The sequence below is a fragment of the Giraffa tippelskirchi genome, chromosome 11, assembly GCF_054371585.1.
Source record: "Giraffa tippelskirchi isolate mGirTip1 chromosome 11, T2T-mGirTip1v1.2.pri, whole genome shotgun sequence".
NCBI lineage: Eukaryota > Metazoa > Chordata > Mammalia > Artiodactyla > Giraffidae > Giraffa > Giraffa tippelskirchi.
Window position 1 is genome coordinate 99,801,105 of NC_137285.1, and position 23,495 is coordinate 99,824,599.

Consider the following 23,495-nt stretch of genomic DNA (forward strand, 5'->3'; position numbering starts at 1 on the left):
TCCCGGTGCTATAAAATGAAAGTTATAAATTAGTGGGGGAGAAGGGCAGGCTCAGAGCCAGCCTGAGCTGGGGGAGGGGGCAGTGGTGCTAATGGCCTAGACATTTCATTTCCAGAGCTGGAGCCCTGTAGCCAGAAGACTTGGGGTGGGTTCCGGGGCTCTACTGGCATCACTAGGATTCTGTCGCCACCTAGTGGACACTGACTGCAGGTGCCTCTACTGGGCAGGCAGGTCTGGCAAGAGACTGGGAAAAGCACATCCCCTTGTAAGGAACTTTGGTTCTTTTGGGGCACCCTCTACTATACCGTGTCTGAGGTACGGCTTCCCAGGTGGCGCTAGTGGTGAAGAAAGAAAGAAGTGAAGTCACTCAGTCGTGTCCGAATCTTTGCGACCCCATGGACTGTAGTGGTGAAGAACCCGCCAGCCAATGCAGGAAACACAAGAGACACGGGTTCGATCCCCAGGTTGGGAAGAACCCCTGGAGGAGGACATGGCAACCCACTCCAGTCTTCTTGCCTGGAGAATCTCCATAGGCAGAGGAGCCTGACGAGCTACAGTCCATGGACCAGGTTGGGATTCGTAAGGGGAGAAAGTGGTCCAGTTTTACAACAGAAAGGAAACGCTAAACTTCTTGGGAGATGGTGCAGTTGGATTTTCCAGAAGTTTGCCCAAGTCAGTATTTCTACCCTGATCCTTTTTCTCCCAGCTGAGCAACTGGCCTTGTCAAATCCAGCCCCTCCCGTCCCCAAAGGCTGCCGTCAGCCAGCCCACACCCCAGGGATTCACGGGGCCTCATCTGACACTGAGGGAAGATCAGCCTCGAGGGGATCCAGCCCCTCAAAAGCTTTGCTGCTGGGAGAGAAGCAGGCAGGCCAGAGGGCTGCACAGGAGCTCAGAAGTCCCCAGTTCCACTCAGGAGGGCCTCAACCAGCTCTTACTTCCTGAGAACCTTCAGAGAGCCTAGGAGAGCTGTCGTGGTAGGTTGCTAAGGTCAGTTCCTGCCTCTAAATAGAACTGCCCTTCTCATACAGCGAGTTGACCTGTGCCTGTCCCCAAACCCTCCACAGGCCCTCTCTGGCTGCTTAACACCTGAGTTCTCTGGGAGGTAGTGTACTCTCCTTGGACATTTGGGTCTGCAGGGTATTTGATTGGAAGTGATCTTAGGTTGGGTCATTTTGTCTCTCTTCTTAACTCTTGGCACCTCTGACCCTCTCGAACGGATTCAACTGAATGGTTTAGAAGACCATTCCCAACGCTAAACTTCTGAGATTCTATGACTCTTGCCAACTATGAAGATCCTCGGAGCAAAGGATACCTCTGACCCCACATCCCCTGTTAGCACTTGTTTCTCCCTCCACCTGGATCCGGGTGAGCCTCAGTTTAGAGCGAGCATCTAGTGACACCAGGTGGTGAGAAGGGGAAATGCACGTCTGATGGTTGGTCTGACGGGCAGAGAAAGGAAAAGGGAAGGGAGGGAGTCAAAATGAGGGGAGCAGGAACGGGGGGGGGGACCACGCAAGTTAGATTTGACTGATATCCACCTTATTCTCAGAAATCTCTTGCCGTTTAGCATTCCCCCTTAACACCAGTTATCCCAATTGGCTGCGCTTGACCTTTCGCTTAACTCCCCAGAACACAGCTGAGACCAGCCTGTAACATTTAAATTAGATTTCTCTGAAGTCTCAAGGACAGCAACAGAAAATAAGCGCCAAGAACAACATAACATTAGCCCAGCTCTCTGCCTGCCTGCCTTCATGAGACCATGCCATCTTTAATCCCTAGGACCAAGAAACCCAATAAAGTGAGACCCAGAGTGAGGCGACCCAGAGGACGTGTCCATCCTATCGAAGGTCAGCCCCTCCTCCTGGGCTCTGGGTCTCTTCCTCCCCGTTTCTTCCAAACCCTTTGCTTTTGTACTTTTCTCTCTGCTGCACCCATTTCCCCATTTTAACCAGATTCTTCCTGTCAGCATTACAAATATCTGCTATTTTATCAAAACTTCCCCTGACCCACAGTCCCTCTTTAGTTACCACCCAAATCCTCCTCCTTTGAACAGCAAAATTCTGGAGAGAATTTTGCCTATACACAATGCCTTCTGTCATTTTTCTTACAACCTTTTCTGATCTGAGTTTTATCTCAATTTTACTTCATTGAAATTGTCTTGTCAAGGTCAACAGTGGCTTCCAAGAGACTAAGGCTACTTTGCTGTCTTCATCTTGCTTAATCTCTCATCAGCTTTCTACGTCCCTGGCTCCTTTTGGAAAGTCTCGTTGACTCCTCTTCTGGAATTTTGGATATTATATTAGACTATCTCTTACTGCTCCCCTGACCCTCTTACATTAACGATCGACTTTTCCCTGTGGCATCCACTTCTGTCACTTTTATACTTGCTCATGACTCCCAGATCTTTCTCTCTTGTCTTTAATTTTCCATTGAGTTCCAGACTCAGTTGCTTAATTGACACAAACATTTTAAAATCAAACAGGTATCTCAAACTTACCATGTCCTTATCAGAAAGCCTGTCCGTACATATCCATGCCTGTTTCTTCCATTGGGTATATATTAAATAGGATGACACTAGCTGCAATAACAAACAGATCCAAAATACACAATGCATCCATTGTGTCTTTGCGTGCTCCCTCAGTCATGCCCGACTCTTTGTGACCCATGGACTGTGGACTGCTAGGCTCCTCTGCCCATGGAATTTTCCAGGCAAGAATGCTGGAGTAGGGTGCTGTTTCCTACTCCAGGGGCCTCCAATATAAGTTTATTTCTCACTCCTTTAGCTCTCCGAAGGTGGCTGATTGTGGTTGGCAGGTGGCTCTTCTCTACTGTCCTGTGGTTCTGCCATCCCTGGAGGTCTTGTCATCTTCATCTTCTAGAATAAGGGAAAACAGAGTCTGAAGGGAGTTTTCCTGCTTTTTAAAAACTTTGACGCAGTGTTGATATGTATCTTTCCTGCTTTCGTTCCGATGGATTGTACTGTCACATGGTTACATCTAAGGACAAGGGGAACAGGAAAATGCCTTTCAGCTACATTCAGAGGGAGGAGAGTGAGCTTTGGTGAAAAGCTAGAGATTCCTTCTGCAATGGTCCTACTAGTCTGTTTATGCTCTTCTTCCCATATGTAAAACATTCCCAAAGAGAAATAACCCCGAATTCTATCCTATCATTGTACCCATTTCAAAATGTGGGGTCTCTGGTTGATGTTCAGTCCTCACCATTAGCTCTGTGAACTAAAAGCAAGTTATGTATATCCAACCCACATCCACGGGTACATGGCTAAAATAAATGACAACTGCCCACGCTATGCAGTAATCGGTTTTCTCCCCTTCTTGGTTTAAATTAAGGTTATAGTTCCCCTGCAGTTAGGTGTGGCCAGACGACTGATGTCTAACAATCATGTGGGTAGGAGTCATTTGTGTTACTGTCAGGAAGAGGATTTTAAAGACAGTATCCCCTGCTGAAGTTTCCTAAAGCTATCATGACAAATAAGCACAACTTGATGGCTTAAACCAAGAAAAACTAGTTTTCCCACAGTTGCAGAAGACAGAAATCCAAGACCAAGATGTCAGATGGCCACATCCCCTCTTAAGACTCTGCTGCTGCTGCTGCTAAGTCGCTTCAGTCGTGTCCGACTCTGTGCGACCCCATAGACGGCAGCCCACCAGGCTCCACCGTCCCTGGGATTCTCCAGGCAAGAACACTGGAGTGGGTTGCCATTTCCTTCTCCAATGCATGAAAGTGAAAAGTGAAAGTGAAGTTGCTCAGTCGTGTCCGACTCTTAGCAACCCCATGGATTATAGCCTACCAGGCTCCTCTGTCCATGGGATTTTCCAGGCAAGAGTACTGGAGTGGGGTGCCCTTGCCTTCTCCACTTAAGACTCTAAGAGAGAATGTTGTTTGTTCCTTCTAGCTCCCGAGGTGCCCGGCACTCTCTGGCTTCTGGCAGCATCCCTGACTCTGTCTGTACATGACCTTTTCCCCTGTGTCTGTTTTGTTTCTGTCTCTTTTAAGGACATGCTAATTGGATTTGGAAAGTGAAAGTCACTCAGTCGTGTCTGACTCTTTGCCACCCGATGGACTATACAGTCATGGAATTTTCGAGGCCAGAATAGTGGAGTGGGTTGCCATTCCCTTCTCCAGGGCATCTTCCCAACCCAGGGATGGAACCCAGGTCTCCCGCATTGCAAGTGGATTCTTTACCAGCTGAGCCACCAGGGAAGCCCAAGAATACTGGAGTGGGTAGCCTATCCCTTTTCCAGATCTCCCCGACCCAGGAATCAAATCAGAGTCTCCTGCATTGCAGGCAGATTCTTTACCAGCTGAACTACCACCCCAAATCCAATATGAGCTCATCACCATCCTTATCTTAACCACATTTAAGACCCCATTTCCAAGTAAAGTCGTATGCTGAGGTTACAGTGAACATGAATTTTGGGAAGAAACCATCGAATCCACTACAGCCCACTTTATAATAAAAATCCCCTTCTGCAATGGGAAGCAGGGGCTCATCCAAGTCTCAAGACCGCAGGGATGGTGGAGGCCCTGTACACAGGTACATGTGAAGGACGCCAGCCCCAGCAGTGGGGAATGTTCTGAATCTCTAGTCTGGGAGGGGTCGCCTTGCCCTGGTTCCAGCCTCTGAGGAATCATTTCTTGACTGTTCTCTGTCCTGGCCCATCTCAAGTGGTCCTGGGAGGTGGGCCTCCCTTAGGACAGCACCACTTTCCCCATCAGCACCACCAGCAGTACAAGTTCGGGGGACTGAGTATGATTTTAAGGTCTAAACTTCCAAGGCCTTTATTAGGCTAGGTTCATGGATTTTTTTTTTAGCAATTCATTTTCTTGAGAAACAATCTTTAGATCTATTTGCTTCTAATCAATTCCTCGTGCTAGTGACACACCCAGACTTCCTTCCGACACATAGTTGTCAAAACTGCTTTTATCACTGGGGTTATTACTGTTATTAGTAATTATTTTTCTTCCTCAAATCCAGGCCTCCTTGTGAACTTCCTGGTGGCTACCTGAGAAAGCTGGCTTGGGTGGAATCATAACAATCTTAATTTGATGTTTGCCAAATCCCTTTGTATGAGAATTTTAAATAATGAACCTTTATTGCTTGAAGCCTTTTTCAGTCTTATTTCCTGTAATTACATAGGGCATAGAAACAGTCAGCTTACCTACATCCAAAAACACGCAAATATCTGGATACACCCTATTATCTTGTATTTCTTCTTGGAAAGTTGTCAATAATAATATTTTGCTGTAAACACTAGAGAACAACCAACAGACTCTAACGTACACTCTGTGTCCTTCCCCCAAAGTTTCTCTTAGAGCTGTAGACTCAATACATATTTGGTCTGTCCTTCAAGTTGTCAGGCAACAGTTTTCCTAATTGTATTATTTCTGCCTACCAAGGGACTCCATCTGTCTAGCCAGCCATACCTCTCTCCTTGTTGGCCACTGTCTATTTCCCTGTACCCTCTTTCCCACTATCGTTTACCAGTGTTCCCTGCCTCACTGCCTTCCATCTCTTCCCAGACAGAGCAGGCTGTTGTTTATGCTGGTCCCTCTGTCTAAGCCTTTGCCAGGCTGCCTCTTGCACATAAAATTGAGGTCTCAGCTCAGACATTCCTTCTTGGTGGAGTCTTCCCTGACCATCCCATTCAAGTGTGTGTCTTCACAGCATTTACCACCATCCAATATGACCTAGATCAAATCCCTTATGAGTATACAGTAGAAGTGACAAATAGATTTAAGGGACTAGATCTGATAGACAGAGTGCCTGATGAACTATGGACAGAGGTTCGTGACATTGTACAGGAGACAGGGTTCAAGACAATCTCCATGGAAAAGAAATGCAAAAAAGCAAAATGGCTGTCTGAGGAGGGCTTACAGATAGCTGGGAAGAGAAGAGAAGTGAAAAGCAAAGGAGAAAAGGAAAGATATTCCCATATGAATGCAGAGTTCCAAAGAATAGCAAGGAGAGATAAGAAAGCCTTCCTAAGTGTACAATGGAAAGAAGTAGAGGAAAACAACAGATTGGGAAAGACTAGAGATCTCTTCAAGAAAATTAGAGATACCAAAGGAATATTTCATGCAAAGATGGGCTCGATAAAGGACAGAAATGGTATGGACCTAACAGAAGCAGAAGATATTAAGAAGAGGTGGCAAGAATACACAGAAGAACTGTACAAAAAAGATCTTTATGACCCAGATAATCACGATGGTGTGATCACTCACCTAGAGCCAGACATCCTGGAATGTGAAGTCAAGTGGGCCTTAGAAAGCATCACTACAAACAAAGCTAGTGGAGGTGATGGAATTCCAGTTGAGCTATTTCAAATCCTGAAAGATGATGCTGTGAAAGTGCTGCATTTGATATGCCAGCAAATTTGGAAAACTCAGCAGTGGCCACAGGACAGGAAAAGGTCAGTTTTCGTTCCAATCCCAAAGAAAGTTAATGCAAAAGAATGCTCGAACTACCGCACAATTGCACTCATCTCACATGCTAGTAAAGTAATGCTCAAAATTCTCCAAGCCAGGCTTCAGCAATACATGAACTGTGAACTTCCAGATGTTCAAGCTGGTTTTAGAAAAGGCAGAGGAACCAGAGATCAAATTGCCAATATCCGCTGGATCATCGAAAAAGCAAGAGCGTTCCAGAAAAACATCTATTTCTGCTTTATTGACTATGCCAAAGCCTTTGACTGTGTGGATCACAATAAACCGTGGAAAATTCTGAAAGAGATGGGAATACCAGACCATCTGACCTGTCTCTTGAGAAACCTGTATGCAGGTCAGGAAGCAACAGTTAGAACTGGACATGGAACAACAGACTGGTTCCAAATAGGAAAAGAAGTCCATCAAGGCTGTATATTGTCACCCTGCTTATTTAACTTCTATGCAGAGTACATGATGAGAAACGCTGGGCTGGAAGAAACACAAGCTGGAATCAAGATTGCCGGGAGAAATATCAATAACCTCAGATATGCAGATGACACCACCCTTATGGCAGAAGGTGAAGAAGAACTAAAGAGCCTCTTGATGAAAGTGAAAGAGGAGAGTGAAAAAGTTGGCTTAAAGCTCAATGTTCAGAAAACTAAGATCATGGCATCTGGTCCCATCACTTCATGGCAAATAGATGGGGAAACAGTGGAAACAGTGTCAGACTTTATTTTTTTGGGCTCCAAAATCACTGCTGATGGTGATTGCAGGCATGAAATTAAAAGATGCTTACTCCTTGGAAGGAAGGTTATAGCATATTTAAAAGCAGAGACATTACTTTGCCAACAAAAGTCTGTCTAGTCAAGTCTATGGTTTTTCCAGTGGTCATGTATGGATGTGAGAGTTGGACGGTGAAGAAAGCTGAGTGCCGCAGATTTCATGCTTTTGAACTGTGGTGTTGGAGAAGACTCTTGAGAGTCCCTTGGACTGCAAGGAGATCCAATCAATCCATCCTAAAGGAGATCAATCCTGGGTGTTCATTGGAAGGTCTGATGTTGAAGCTGAAACTCCAATACTTTGGCCACCTCATGCGAAGAGTTGACTCATTGGAAAAGACCCTAATGCTGGGTAGGATTGGGGGCAGGAGGAGAAGGGGACGATAGAGGATGAGATGGTTGGATGGCATCACTGACTCGATGGACATGGGTTTGGGTAGACTCCGGGAGTTGGTGATGGACAGAGAGGCCTGGTGTGCTGCAATTCATGGGGTCACAAAGAGTCGGACACGACTGAGCGACTGAACTGAACTGAACTGAATATTATCTTCTTTATTTGCTTACTCATCATAGTCTAGGCCTCACTCCCCTTGAGCATGGGCTGTGTGAAAACCAGGATCCTGTTGGCTGTGTTTACCAGTGCTGGTGTTAAGAACTGGGCTTGCTATACAGCTGCTATGATGACAATGCCCATATTAATATACCGTGTGTGCCAGACACTGGTTTAGTTTTTTACTGAAAACTTTTTTAATGAAAATTTTCAAGATACACACAAGTAGAATAATATGATGAACCTCACAAAGCCCATCACCCAGATTCAACATTATCAAGAAAACACTTGCTTTATCTATCCTTCTTTCTTTCCTTCCTTCATTTCTCTTTCCCTTTCCTTGCTTCTGTTGAAGTTTTCTATAGAAAATTCCAGGCATTATGTCACTCCTCCCCCACCCCACTATATCCTTCATTTTTAAAAAGTTAATTTTTACTATAGAATTTCAATGCCATTCATACACCTCAAAAAATGAGAAATGATTTCTTAGTATCATCACTCAGTCCATATTCATATTTCCTTGATTACCTCAAAAATAACTTTTTAATGTTGACCTGTTTGAACTAGGAACCAAGCTAGGTCTGCACATTGTATCCATTTGTTATTTCTCCTAAATCTCTTTCTCCCTATCTCCCATACTGCTGACTCGTTGAAGAAAGTGGTTATTATTACAAACTTTTCAGCTATGAGATGATGAAGGTTGGAAATGGGGCTGGATAATAGGGATGAAAAGAAGGAATTGCTCTGAAGAGACCATGTGGAGTAGGGTCATCTGATTGACCCTGACTTGAGTCCATAGAGTGGAGACATCATTGCCCACTTGGAAGCACTCAGGAGCTATGAGAACAACAATCGCCTTACTCCCCCTTAGAGGGTCCCTGATGTGACAGCTAAATGGAACCCTCAGATCAGCTAATTGTATCTCTTGTTTTAGTCCCTTGCTCAGCCTCTCCCAGCTGGGCAGAACATCTGTACAATCCTCCCACTTCTTCACAAAATTCCCTCTTTATCTTGCAGCCTCTGAAGCTTGTTGGGAAAGGGTCAGTCCCCACACACTGTACTTACCGTGGTTCTCACACCAACTGTGCACCAGAACTCAGGGAGTTTCTTCTGCTTCCGTAAAATCATACTCAAATATCTGATTACCTATCCCAGGCCATTGGAATGAGCACTTGTGACCATGGTACCTAGGAATATGTATTTTAAAGCCACTTTCTGGATGATCATGATGTAATTAATTTATAGACCTGGATCAGAAACTTTGTAGAATATACCAATGATGCGAGTCCTAAGATGAAATCCGTAAGGCAATTTCTGCCAGCAAAGTCACAATTCCTCTGGGGTCAATCATCTCCCATATTTTTTGTTAAAAAAAAATGATATGAAAATTTTCATTTAAATTTTAATCATATACCTCAATATTTGGCTCAGATGGGAAAGAATCTGCCTGTAATGCAGGAGACCTGATTCAATCCCTGGGTCAGGAAGAACCCCTGGGAAGGAAATGGCCATCCAGTCCAGTATTCTTGCCTGGAGAATACCAGGGACAGAGGAGCCTGGCAGGCTGTAGTCCATGGGGTTGCAAAGAGTCAGACACACTGAGCAACTAACACACATTATATACATGTACTACTGTACTACCATATTAAGGATAGAACACACTAAAGTAAAAAATTTTTTAAGATTTAGCAAGTAAATAGAAGTTCTAATATTTGCTTCTTGAAGCCCAGTGACTTTTCTTGGATGCCTGCCCATCTATGAACTACTGCTCTGGGATATTTTCAGCCAATTTTTATTTGCCCAAGTCTTCCTCCAAGGGGCCCATTTGATGAGATTCCAGATATCATTGAAAAGCTCTTCTTTTCTATAACAGTCCTTGTCATAACTTTGAATCCTTCTTGGAGAGAGGTGTGTCTGGTTCACCTTGGTCAATTTTTTTTTCTCTACTGTTGGACCATGGAAATTTTTCAAATTTGTTGCTGAGCAGACAAAAAAATCATGTCAGCTCTCCAGGTTTAATCGGACCCAAATCTTCCATTCTTCCTGTCACCTCTTGGATCTGTGCGGGCTCAGGACATGAAAATTTCCTAATGGATGTACCTAAGCCTAAAGAAGGAGAAAAGGTGATTAAGGGTCTAGAAGAAAAAGAAGATACACTGGGGTAAGGAAGACTAGAATTTGCCATTTCTAGAGCTCCTCCTTCCTTCCTGTAGATCTAAGATTCTATCAGTATCATTTTCTATTAGCCTGAAAATCTTCCTTCAGTATTTCTTATACTACAGGTTTATTGGTAACAAATCCTCTCAGCTTTCATTTATATGAAAATACCTTTATTCCACCCTCATTTTTGAAGGATATTTTTGCTTGAAATGGAATTCTGTGTTGACAGTTATTTTGTTTGTTTTGGGCTTTAAGGACATTATCTTTTATCTCCTGACCTCCACTCTTTCTGATGAGAACTCAGCCATTTATTGTCTCCTTGTTCTCCTGTGTGTAACATGTCATTTTCCTTTGGATGATTTCACAATTTGCACAAGTCTAACTATGATATTTCTGTTTCATTTAACCATGATGGTGGTTTAGTTGCTAAGTTGTATCTGGCTCTTTTGTGACTCCATGGACTAGTCAGCCTAGAAAAATTGATGATTTTGAACTGTGGTGCTGGAGAAGACTCTTGATAGCCCCTTGAACAGCAAGGTGATCAAACCTGTCAATCCTAAAGGACATCCACCCTGAATATTCATTGGAAAGGCTGATGCTGAAGATGAAGCTCCAATACTTTGGCCATCCCATGCAAAGACTCGGCTCGTTAGAAAAGACCCTGATGCCGGGAAAGATTGAAGGCAAGAAGAGAAGAGGGCGACAGAGGATGAGATGGTTGGATAGCATCACTGATTCAGTGGACGTGATTTTGAGCAAACTCTGGGAGATGGTGAAGGACAGGGAAGCCTGGCATGCTGCAGTTCATGGGGTTGCAAAGAGTCAGACATGACTTGGCAACTAAGGAAGCAAGCAAGCAAGCAACTATGATATGCCTTGTGACTTGGGAGTTTGCTGAGCTTTTGGATCTGTAGGTTGATATATCACATCAAATTTAGGGTAGTTTTATCATTTTTATTCATATATCTTTTCCTATCCTATTCTCTCCCTCTTTTCCTTCAGGGAGTCTAATTATGTAAATGTTAGCTTTATATTTTCCAACAGGTTACTGAGGCTCTGTTCATTTTGTTTCAACCTTTTTTTCTCTCTTTTCTTTGAGTTGGGTCATTTTTACAGCTCCTTCTCCAAGTTCAGGGACTCTTATTCCTGCCATCTCCAATCTGCTGTTAAAACAATTCAGTGAATTCTTCACTTTAGATATTATATTTTCTGTTTAGAATTTCTCTTTAAAAAATCTTCTCTTTGAGAGTCCTTGTTTGCTATTCATCAAGACTGTGTTTTCCTTTATCTCCTTGAATAAATTTGTTACTGTTTTGCTGAAAGTTTTACTTTTGTTTTAGCCTTGAAGGATTCATTAACAAAAGAAACTACTCAGTACACACATATATAATTTCAATTTTTTATAGAAGATTACGTGACTCTATTTCAATATACAGCCATTAAAAGAAAAGAAATGGAAACAATAGACAGAAGTAACAGTGGCTACATCACCAAATTGGGCCAAGCTAAATCCAGACTTAGACAGAGGGCTGGGAAGTCCTTTGTTAAAAGCAATCTGGAGTCCCAATTGGGAAAGTGTCCTGGGCAGTGCTTCCACCCCATGAGTCAGACTTCAAATTGCAGTTTGGGGGCTCCTGCTTATAATTACAAGCCACAAAGTGATATCATCATCAATTCATGTGCAAAAATGCATCTCTGGTTTTACTTTAACCGTTTTACAATGCTGTTTGTTTCACCTTGTAAGTCACAGGATTTCGTTAGACCCTGGGGTTGGCCAGACCCTTAGGGGCTCAAGAATTCCAAGACATACTCCTTTTCTTGTCTAAAGTGCTGCCTGACTTGCTGTGCTTGCAGGCAGGCGTGGACTCTGGACAGTATCCAGGCAGATCAGAAGCAGATCAGAGGCTTCTGAAACCTGAACAAGACTTCATCCATTTTAATTTCCCTAACAATTATAGCTGCTTTAAAATGTCCTGGTCTGCTAATTTCAATTGCTAGACCATTTCAGAGTCTGTTTCCATTGACAGCGTTGATTTTTATGGATAACATTTTTCTACTTTTTGGTGATTTACCATCTGGTGATTTTTTATTGTAGGCTAGATTTTGTGGGTAATCTTTCAGAAGGAGCCTGCATTATATTGTTCTCCTTGAAAGAGTGTTGTGTTTTGTTTTGACAGGTAATTAATTTATCAAAGGCTTTCCTTGACCCTGTTAAGCCTTGGTTTTAGGCTTTGTTAGGGTGCATCTATGGAGAAGGCAATGGCACCCCACTCCAGTACTCTTGCCTGGAAAATCCCATGGACGGAGGAGCCTGGTAGGCTGCAGTCCACGGGGTCACTAAGAGTCGGACACGACTGAGCAACTTCACTTTCACTTTTCAGTTTCATGCATTGGAGAAGGAAATGGCAACCCACTCCAGTGTTCTTGCCTGGAGAATCCCAGGGATGGGAGAGCCTGATGGGCTGCAGTCTATGGGGTCGCACAGAGTCAGATACGACTGAAGTGACTTAGCAGCAGCAGCAGCAGTAGCAGGGTGTATGTAAAGTAGCCTTTATTCCAGGGCATAGTCCTTCTTCCCAAAGCATAACTTTCTGGTGTCTCAACTGAATGCTGAGATAGTACATCCTGTAACAAGAGGCCCTCTGCACTCTGGCTGGAACACGGACTCCCGGCACTGTGTGACTGATCTGAGTGAGAGCAGCAAGTGGTCCTGAAGGGAGATCTTAGTTCCCTGCCCAGGAACTGGACCTGGGTAACCTGGATGACAACCAAGAATCCTAGCCACTAGACCACAAGGGGCTAGAGGCTAGAAGCAAAGTGACCCTGGCTCTTACCCCTGTTTGAAAAGAAGAATGTTTCAAGGAGACAAAGACTGTAAAAACAGGTACAAAATTTATTATTAGAGGGCACAGCACAATGTATGGGAGAGCACACAGAAAAACAGTTTATTTAGGTTGGAAACAGGGCAGAGACACACACCCAGAGAGAAAGGGTATGGGCATCCTCTGTAATGAGGAGAGGTGTAGGAAGTCAGAAAGTAGGCAGAGATACACATCCGGAGAAAAAGAGTATGGGTGTCCTCTCTAATGAGGAGGAGTATAATAAAGAGATAATGTAAATCACTTATATAGGACAGTCTTTCCTGGTCTTTGTTTCCCTTTGGCTAATTATCTTGTTTCTTTCTTCACATCTGGTCCTTGGACACTCTGCAAGATATGTGCGCAACTTTTTTCTAAGATGGATCTCACCACAGAGGCCTGTGAGTGCATAGCCACACTTATTATGGGGTGGGTCCCTCCCATTTTGGCCACCAAGAAGCCTTCCTACTCATGTGTAGACAGGAAAGTCTTTCTTGACCTCGGGAGAAGGCACTTTATCTCTTTGCTTTAGCAGAGTCCAGCTTTTGCCACTAGCTTTGTCCTTGGAGTGTCTGGGTGAGAATAAAACTTGAGTTCTACTCCACTTGATAAACAACATCTGTCTGGCCCAGGGGCCCATCTATCTCCTACATAATGACCTCTAGTATTTCCATTCAGCTCTCAACTCCATAGCAGCTAGGTTGTTATAGTCTCAGCCTGCGCATGGGCAGCCCAGTGCCTGACAAAAACTGACAGGGAACCCCTGTTACGGGTGAAATTGTGTTCCCCCCAAAAGATACACTGAACTCTTGGCCCCTAATACTTTAAAATGTGATTTATCTCCAAATAAGTTTTGGAGATGAGGTTTTCATAAAGCTGGTTGTTGTTGTTCAGCTGCTAAGTCATGTCTTTCCAGCCCTATGGACTGCAGCTTGCCAGGCCTCCCTGTCCCTCACTGTCTCCTGGAGTTCGCCCAAGTTCATGTCCTTTGACTTGGTGATGCTATCCAATCATTTCATCCTTCATAAAGGTAGTTAAGCTAAAAGGAGGTCATCAGAGTGGGTCCTAGTCCAACAGAACTAGTGCCCCTTATAAAAAAGGATATTGGGGGCATCCTTGATGGGGCAGTGGTAAAGAATCCACTTGTCAATGTGGGGGACATGGGTTTGATCCCTAGTCTGGGAAGATCTCACAAGCCTTGGAGCAACTGAGCCCGTGTGCCACAACTGTTGAGCCCGTGCTCCAGAGCCTGTGTTCTGCAACAAGAGAAGCCACCACAGTGAGAAGCCTGCACACCACAGCCGGAGAGGAGCCCCCCTCACCACAACTAGAGAAAACTCTGCGCAGCAACGAAGACCCAGCACAGCCAAAAATAAATCAATAAATAAAATCTTTTCAAAAAAGATATCAGACACAGAGACACGTGCACAGCGAGAAAGCCACACGAAGGATGAAGGACGAGATCAAGGAAGAGATCTTGAAGCCAGTGGATGTCAACGAGTGACCAGTAGGAGGCGTGAGAGATTCTCCCTGACAACTCTCAGAAGCCACCAACCCTGATGGCACCTTGATTTCAGGCTTCCAGCCTCCAGAGTTATGAGAGGATGAATTTCTGTTATTTAAGCCATCCAGTTAGTGGTCCTTTGTTAAGGCAGCTCCAGCAAATGAATATGTGTCCGCATAGCATTTGGGAGCCCCCTTTATGTGACTCCCTCCCCACTGGCCGCTCACCCCACAAGTTCCGTCTGCTCCAGCAGCTCCAAACTCCGCTCTTGGCTTCTTCAGCTCAGCAGAACACCTGGACTGCTCCTGGTCCCCACTCCTCTGTGCTGCAGTCAGGACATTGTCCCAGGCAGACAGCTGGTGAGAGCTGGGCTCACTTTATGTGTGTCCCTCTCGGAGGAATTGCGGCTGTGCACTGCCTGCGGTCCAGCGCCTGGAAACAGCTGTGTCGTTTTGTCTAGCTCTGTAGCTGTTTACGGTGAAAGGCAGCTCCAATATTTGTTACTGGCCAGAAGTGAAATTTCTGTTCTAAGTTCTTTCAATCTATTCATTTAATCTTCTCAACAACTCTGTGGGGGTAAGTTACTATCCTCATGAGTTCTACATTTAAAAACAAACAAACAAACAACAAAAAAAAAGCAAAGCAAAGGCAAAAAGAAAGAAGATTAAATAACTTGTCCAAGACTATATCTTATAAGTGGTGGAGCTAGAGTCTGAATATAGGCAGTTTAGCTGCCAAGTCTATGCCCTTAAACATCAGCCTATCACCTGACATAGTAGGTGCTCAGTGAGTGCACCTGTTTTGAATAAGTGAATAGATAGCTGTCTCTCTTACCTTTTACCCATTTGCCTTCTGTTCCACCTGTTTAGGAAAATTCCAACATTACATCAGCCCAGTATCTTCACTTTTCCTGGAACCGGACTTTAAAGAACGCTAGGGGAAAAAAAAAAAAAAACTTCTGGGAAGAATAAACTTTTATCAAGAATAAACTCTTATCCAGTTACCCAGGTCTTTGAAAATACCTAATAATTCTGTATGTCCCCAGTGTTTGCCCTCCATTTGCTGTTTATTCTCACCTCAAATTTCAAATATCTGTACCTCTGTACTTGTTATTTTCAAGAAAAACACAATTTCCAGCTGTGAACTCAGTTTCTTACTCATTCCTATCAATCTGACTTGTATTGGCACCCATTCTTATCTTTTCCTCTACTGTCAAAATATTTAGTGCTTCTATGCCTGTCTAAGGCTCATCCACTTTTAGCTACTGCCCTACATCTTTCTTCCCCTTCACAGCCAAGCTCTGGAAGTGTTGTTTACACCCTCTGTCTACATTTCTTTATCTTCCTTTCACCCAACTCAATCTGCTGGCTGTACTTATAACTTCATTCATTTATTAATGTCAGCTTTTATTTTTATCAATTTCATCCTTTTGCTTTCTTTAAATGTGTTGAATCTTTTCTCATTCCTTGACTTGAATGCTTCATCCATTATTTGTTCCATTTATTAATGGCAGTATTTAGGATCATGAAATTTCCCATTTTATCTGTGTCTTATAGATACTTATCTGTAGAATTCCTTCCTAAATAGCTTTTTTTTTTTTCTATAGAGTTTAAAATTTTTGTTTTGGTTTTCTCATTGATCCAAAAGTATTTATCAGAAAATTAAAAAAAAATTTTAATAATTTTATTTATTTGTTTTTGGCTGTGCTGGATCTTTGTTGCTGCGCGGGCTTTTCTCTAATGGTGGCGAGCTGGGGCTACTCTCTAGTGACAGTGAACGGGCTTCTCATTGTGGTGGCTTCGCTTATCACAGACCATGGGCTCTAGGGAGCTCAGGGGTTCAGTAGTTGTGACCCCCCCCCAGCCCTAGAGTGTGCAGGCTCAATAGCTATGGCACACAGCTTGGTTGCACCAGAGAATTATAAAATTTCCCCAAAGTAGAAATAATATAAAGGAATATACTCTGTTCAAAACGCCATAACATAGATACCAATTATAAAATCAGAAGAGACTCTACCACACAGAAGGGTTTAAATTTTCTGGTGCTTCCCTGATGGCTCAGTGGGAAAGATTCTGCCTGCCAATGTAGGGGACACCAGAGGATGCTACATGCCTTGGAGTAAATAACCCTATACGCCCCAACTACTGAGCCCACACAAATGTGATAGCTTCACATCCCAGAACATCCTGAGGAGCAGAAGAGTGATTTCCCTTGCTCCTGAGTAGGCAGTGGAAACGGGGCAGAAAGAGAGAGAGATACAGGCATGGAGGTTGGGAAAAGATGTTGCAACCCTTGTTGATCAGTGAGCTGGCACCAGATTATGCAACAAAATCTCATTCGGAGCCAACAGCATGGATGAAAAAAAAAGTGCCAGCCCCCGTGTCTGGCACCAAGTAAGTTCCTCACCCTCACCCCTGGTAAAGGAAGACTACATAATTGAGATCAAATGTCTACCACCCATTTGCATGGGTCTTCGAGAAGAAATTTAGTTCAGTCATAGAACAATTTTGTACACTTCCCACAACATCTGCAGCTTCCGCTGAGATCTCTCTATGAGTACTAGAACTTTATCCAGGTTAGATTAGATTTTTCAGTTTCAAGTTGAGCATGCTCAAAACAAAACCCATCTCCTCTCATCATCTCACCCTCCTCACTCCCCAACTAAAACCTATTCTTCTTGTCTTTCCTGTTTTACTAAATACTATCAACGTTTATTCAGTTGTCTAGGACAGAAACCAGGGTGCTGTGCTGGGGGGTGTACTTCAGGAAACACTAAAAATTAAAAGCTAACTAAGACATCTCATCCAGGGCTTCCTTAGTGGCTCAGAAGGTAAAGAATCTGCCTGCAATGCGGGAGACCCGGGATCGATCCCTGCATTGGGAAGATCCCCTGGAGGAGGGCATGGCAACCCACTCCAGTATTCCTGCCTGGAGAATCCCCATGGACAGAGGAGCCTGGCGGGCTACAGTCCATGGGGCCACAAAGAGTTGGACATGACTGAGTGACCAAGCACAAGACATCTCATCCTAGGATCACTCATCTATACTGGGGCTTCGCTGGAGATTTCGTTTAAAAATCATGCGTACTTTTTAAATAGATTGAAAAATCACTGTAGAAGAGAATGCAATAAATGGAGCAAAAGAGACCAACACTTCCAAACAAGCCAAAGCCACTGAAAAGCCTGGGGGCTGGGGAAGGGAACTGGAGAGGTGAATGGCCAAAGGGAGGCAGGTTCAGGAAACATCCTTTGTTGGGTGCTCTGGTCTTCATCCCAGTGTTTGTTCTGAGGGCTGGGGGAGGACAAAGTCTGAGCCCCGTGAAGAAGGGCCCAGAGAATCAGATTGCCTGCTGCTCCTTCCTGGACAAAACTCACTGCTCGCCATGGCTCTTCAGGAACCCAAGGAACCTGATGTCTATCAGGAGAATTTTGAGCCCACAGTCTACCTGGAGTACTACAAGATGAACCAGGATCCCACTGGTGATGAAATCCTCCATTTCCTGCTAAAGCATTACAATGCCACTTTTAAACCAGGTGCTGGTCTTCTTCAGCCCTGGGGGAGGTTTGTGGGAGGAAGGGTGGCAACGCAAAATTTTAAATCAGATGCTGATTTTCTTTAATTGTGGGGCAGTCTTCGAGTGGGAGTGGGAAAGGATGGCCAGACCATTAATAGCAACTTGGGATCTTCGGAGGGTGTGGCTCTGCTCTACAGGAAGATTTTATTTTTAAAAAAAATTTATTTATTTATTATTTATTTTTGGCTGCACTGGTTCTTCCTTGTGGCATGCAGGTTTCCTCTAGTTGCAAGGAGCTGGGGCTACTCTTCATTGAGGTGCACAGGCTTCTCACTGAGGTGGCTACTGTTGTTGCAGAGCATGGGGTCTAGGCACATGGGCTCAGCAGTTGCAACTCGAGGGTTTAGATGCCCCACAGCATGTGGAATCTTCCCCGGTCATAGACTGAACCCATGTCCCCTGCATTGGCAGGCAGATTCTTAACGACTGGACTACCAAAGAAGTTAGGAAGGGTTTAGATACATTTGATGTATGGTACATGGTGGCATCCTCTCAAAGTTTCTGAGGTCAGCTTTTCTCTTCCCATAAAGCCTGAGAGCTGTGGTCTTTGATAATCCTAAGTAGGCCTGCCTTCTCCCTATCCCTTGCAAGGGAAACCTGAAGGGCATCCAAAAGCGTAGGGAAGCTTTGCTTCTCGTTTGGGGTGGGCTTTGCCCTTCTGCCTGATCACCACTGTGGCCCATGCAAACATTGTGGGTGGTTGGCTCTCAGATTTGCACTGCCCCCCCCCACCGCTACCCCCAGGGAAGTATAGTGCTAGGCTGGCTGGACCACTAAAATCAAATACTGGGAATCTTTTCATCATTCACATGAGAAGAAAGCATAACCCAACAGCCAGAATTTCTCTAATTAAATTTTTCTGCCATCAAATTTTCTTAAACCTTTGATGCCTACTTCAATTTATTTGCTACTGTACCCTACAGATACAACAACATCAAAACAAATGTAGCAGCAGATTAGCAGGCTAATCTCAGCAGTCGGTCAGGACCAGCTAGTTTTCTCTCCTCTTGGCCTTGTTGTTTATCTTGGAAGCCCCTGGCATGCTTGCTCAGTTGCTCAGTCATGTCCAACTCTGTGCAACCCAATGGACTGTAGCCCCCCAGGCTCCTCTGTCCATGGGATTCTCTAGGCAAAATATTGGAGTGGGTAGCCAGGCCCTCCTCCAGGGGATCTTTCTGACCCAGGGGTCAAATCCACATCTCTTATGTCTACCTGTATTGGCAGGTGGGTTTTCTTTTTTTTTCACCACTAGTGCCACCTGGGAAGCCCCGGGAAGCCCCTTGCCAAGGTCCAAACACTCTTGATATTTTGTGTCAACCAGTCTCTTGTGGATAGAGAGAAACAAGACAGGAAGTGGAGGCCAAGGGTTCTTCACAGACCCTATTTTCTCCTTTCTCCAAACTGCCAAGCAAGTTTCTGAGAATACAGTTGGTACTCAATAAGTATTTGCTGATTGATCTTTGGAATGTTACAGATGATCTCAGTGGGGCCATAGGGCACATCAACAAGGAGTGCTTGGAACAGGGAAACAAGTATATTCAGAAACTGAATCAGATTTCTCCTTTGGACACTTTTTAAATATTTAGTTACTTTATTTATTTCATTGCCACGTGTGGGATGAACGTGGCATCCCACGTTGGAGTTTCAGCTTCAGCATCAGTCCTTTGTTATATACTTGAAACTGCTACTGCTGCTAAGTCGCTTCAGTCATGTCCAACTCTGTGCAACCCCATAGACGGCAGCTCACCAGGCTCCACCGTCCCTGGGATTCTCCAGGCAAGAATACTGGGGTGGGTTGCCATTTCCTTCTCCAGTGCATGAAAGGGAAAAGTGAAAGTGAAGTCGCTCAGTCGTCCGACTCTTAGCGACCCCATGGACCGCAGCCTACCAGGCTCCGTCCATGGGATTTTCCAGGCAAGAGTACTGGAGTGGAGTGCCATTGCCTTCTCCGTAACGCATTGTAAATTAACTATACCTCAATTTTTAAAAAGTAAAAAAGAAATCATAGTTTTAAGCAGAAGGAATGAGAAGCTAATGTACAACTTCAGCCATCTCAGTTGCAGAGAGCAGGGGCTACTCTCCGATTGTCATGTGTGGGCTTCTCTGGTGCAGCACAGGCTCGAGGGCACACAGGCTCAGTCGTTGTGGCTTGCAGGCTTAGTTGCCCATAATATGTGAAATCTTGCGGGACCAGCTATCAAACCGTGTCCCCTGCATTGGCAGATGGATTATTAACTACTGGACCACCAGGGAAGTCCTGGACACTTTACAGTGGTAAATTGGTAGGTGAAATGTCAAAGCTGGTTCTATAACACCCTACCCCCAAACAAGCTCCCTGGTTCCTAACACTCCCCTCCTGCAAAAACTCTCTGTGCTCAGTGTGCAGGAGCTGTTAGTGCAGCAAATCCCCAGTCCTGGAGTTTACATCCCTAGATGGTCAACTCCCTATAGCCTCTCCCAGTGGAGCAAGAAGAGTAGAACCGTTTGGGAAGTGTGGACCTTGGAGCCCTACTCAGGTACTAATGATTCAGAAGGAATATTCCTATTCTGAAACAGGTGGGCTGGAAGGAAAACTCCTGATTGACATCGGCTCTGGGCCCACCATCTACCAGTTCCTCTGCCTGTGAGTCTTTCCAAGAGATCATCACCACTGACTACACAGACAAGAACCTCCAGGAGCTGGAGAAGTGGCTGAAGAAGATGCCAGGGGCGTTTGACTGGTCCCCGGTGGTGAAATACGTGTGTGAACTTGAGGAGAACAGGTAAGGGGGTCGTTGCTTGTTTTCAGATCTACTGTTTCAGGATCTGTTTCAGGATCTTCACTTAGCTCCTAATCAAGAATTTTCCATGGAGTTTGTGTATAAATGGCAAGGCAGATAGAAACTGAGAAGGAAGGAAGTCAGTGGAACCCCAAGAAGAAAGGAGGAAGAGTGAGATATGAATCCTATAAAGACCAAAAGAGGGAATAGGAAGAGCCAGCTAGAGACAAACCTGGAGCCAAGAAGAAATATCACCAAGATCCGCAAGGAAGCCAAGGTCTGAGCCCAAGCAGGAGAACCCTCTCAGCTGCCTCCTTTTTGATTGGCTTGTGCCCTGTTGTTCCAGTTACAACCTCCAGGGAGCTCTAAACTTGTGGAATCTGTTTGTGAATCCCAGGAGATAAGGGTTAGAATTAAGACAATCTTGCATAGCAAGTGGAACAGAATTTACTTACCTTATGTATTTGCATTTAATTTCAAGGCACCAGGAAGGTCCACCATAGCCCTTCCACTCCCCAAATATCCCCCTCCCTAGTTAAGATAGTTGAAGTTGTACATTAGTTTCTTATTCCTTCTGCTTAAAACTATGATTTCTTTTTTACCTTTTAAAAATTGAGGAGTGTTGTGTTAGTTTCAAGTATATAACAAAGGACTGATGCTAAAGCTGAAACTCCAATACTTTGGCCACCCCATGCAAACATCCAACTCATTGGAAAAGACCCTGATGCTGGGAAAGATTGAGAGCAGGAGGAGAGGGGGCAACAGAGGATAAGATGATTGGATGACATCACCGACTCAACAGACATGAGTTTGAGCAAACTCTGGGAGATAGTGAAGGACAGGGAGGCCTGGTGTGCTGCAGTTCATGAGGTCACAAAGAGTCAGACACGACTTAGTGACTGAACAAAAATATGATTCCATACACATATACTTATATGTGTATATGTATATACATATATATATGTATGTATATATATATGTATATTCCTTTTCAGATTCTTTTCTATTATGGGTTATTTAGGTTATTAAAAGATACTGAGTATAGTTCCCTGTGCTCTAAGTAAGCCTTTGTTGTTTACCTATTTTATATATAGTAGTGTGTATATGTTAAGACTATGATTTTTTTAAAAATACAGAGCTGGAAAGAGTAGGCCTTTAAGTGCTAGTACTTATTCATAGTGCAGAATGCATGTGGCCCACACCCTGAGAACAGGTAAAGGTAAGAAGGGAATCTGTGAGTCGAGGAGGAGGTTGAATGGAGTGGCCAGGGGCCCCCACAATGTCCCCCAAGCTCACACTGTAGTTTGGCTCGGCTGATTCCAGGCAGGCATTCTGTTTCTGGGAGCACTTGCCGGGTCATGTGAGGTACGGGCAGAAAGAGAGAGGATGGGCTAACCGCCAGGGGCGCAGGGCGGGAAGAGGGCCCTGACCCGTGACCGCAGGGTCGGCAGGTGCTGGGCTTCGCTTTGTCCCCAGCTGGTCTCTCTATGGGACTCAGTTTTCTCATCTGTAGAACTGACAGCCTGCTGCTCTGGGGGCCCGTTGGGCTGGCAGAGAATGGCCGGGAGTGACGTGAGTGGTCCCGGTGATGAGCAGGACCCGGCGGGCTCTCTTTTTCTTCCCTCCCGTCCAGAGACAAGTGGGCCGAGAAGGAGGAGCGCGTGAGGAGAGTCGTCAGCCGGGTGCTCAAGTGTGATGTCCTGAAAGAACGGCCCCTGGAGCCCGCGGTTCTGCCCCCCGCCGACGGCCTCATCTCCTCCCTGTGTCCTGAGGCTGCCTGCCTCACCCTGCAGGCCTTCCGGGATGCCCTGCACCACCTCACGACCCTGCTCCAGCCCGGGGGCCATCTGGTGCTGAGCGGGACCTTCGAGGGCACCTTCTACATGATAGGGGACAAGAGGTTCTCTGCTCTGCCCCTGAGTGAGAAACTCCTGCGGGAGGCCCTGCAGGAGGCCGGCTTCATCATTGAGAAGCTGGAGACAGTCGGTTGGGCCGCTGAGACCCACTTGGATAACCGCGCTGACTACACAGGGCTGTTCTTCCTGGTGGCCCAGAGAGGGGACTAGAGGCAGCGGCTTGGAGGAGCAGGCAGGCGTGGGGCGGGCTTGGGACCATCCCTCTACCACCTCGTTTGTGTTCCTCTCCATTTCGCTAGCTTCACTTCTAACGCTTGCTGGCAAATGATCTCCAGGTCAATCGGATGCTTCTCCCAGAAAGGTGTATAATGTATTCCACTAATGGCCCCGGGCTGGGAAAAAGAATTGGACCAGAGAAATAAAGCTGCGCCTCCTTCCTTATGATGGCTCCTTCATGGTTGTGTGGAATGAAGTGGGAAGGTCCCTTCCCGCTCTCTGATTTTAGGCAATTTGGACTGCACGCCTTCTGAGCTCAGTCTCCACCTCCCTCCCCATGCCTGCTAATCCTGCAGCCCTGCCCCTTGAAATGGAAAGCACATGCATGGATTTTGATCCTTGGCTCTCTGATTCAACTTGCTCTTGTGACTTTAGGTGGGCACCTAATATCTTAGAACCTCAGTTTCCCCATCTCTGAAATGGAAAGCATAACACCTCTCCCAAGGCTTTCTGTGATGCCCAAAAGGTATAACATGAATACCCTTGGTAAATAACCATGTGAGCAAGCTTGTGTGTTTTTTAAGTTTGGCTGACCTTGTAGAGGCCTTGTCATAAGATGTGACAAGATGGCATAAGGAGTTCTAAAGAGAGCTAGAGAAGTTGTTTTCCTTCTCTGTCTAGGGAACCCCACCTAACCCTGTCTGGGGCAGGGATGGGACACATGGGAAAGACTTTTTGAGGGAAGTAGGGAGCAAATTGGTGAAAGGGTGACCAAGAGTAAGCCAAGTGAAG

The 23,495-nt window shown here is 45.1% G+C and overlaps 1 protein-coding gene across 1 annotated transcript; it reads left to right on the forward strand.

Annotated features, from left to right (window-relative positions):
- The first annotated feature begins 1,762 nt into the window (after nucleotides 1-1,762).
- Nucleotides 1,763-22,928, forward strand: LOC145525239 (nicotinamide N-methyltransferase-like). The gene is given in 4 exon segments (XM_081538053.1): nucleotides 1,763-1,850; nucleotides 20,429-20,486; nucleotides 20,488-20,634; nucleotides 22,265-22,928. Coding segments are annotated over 4 exon segments (726 nt in total). The 3' UTR covers nucleotides 22,698-22,928.
- Nucleotides 22,929-23,495: the final 567 nt, after the last annotated feature.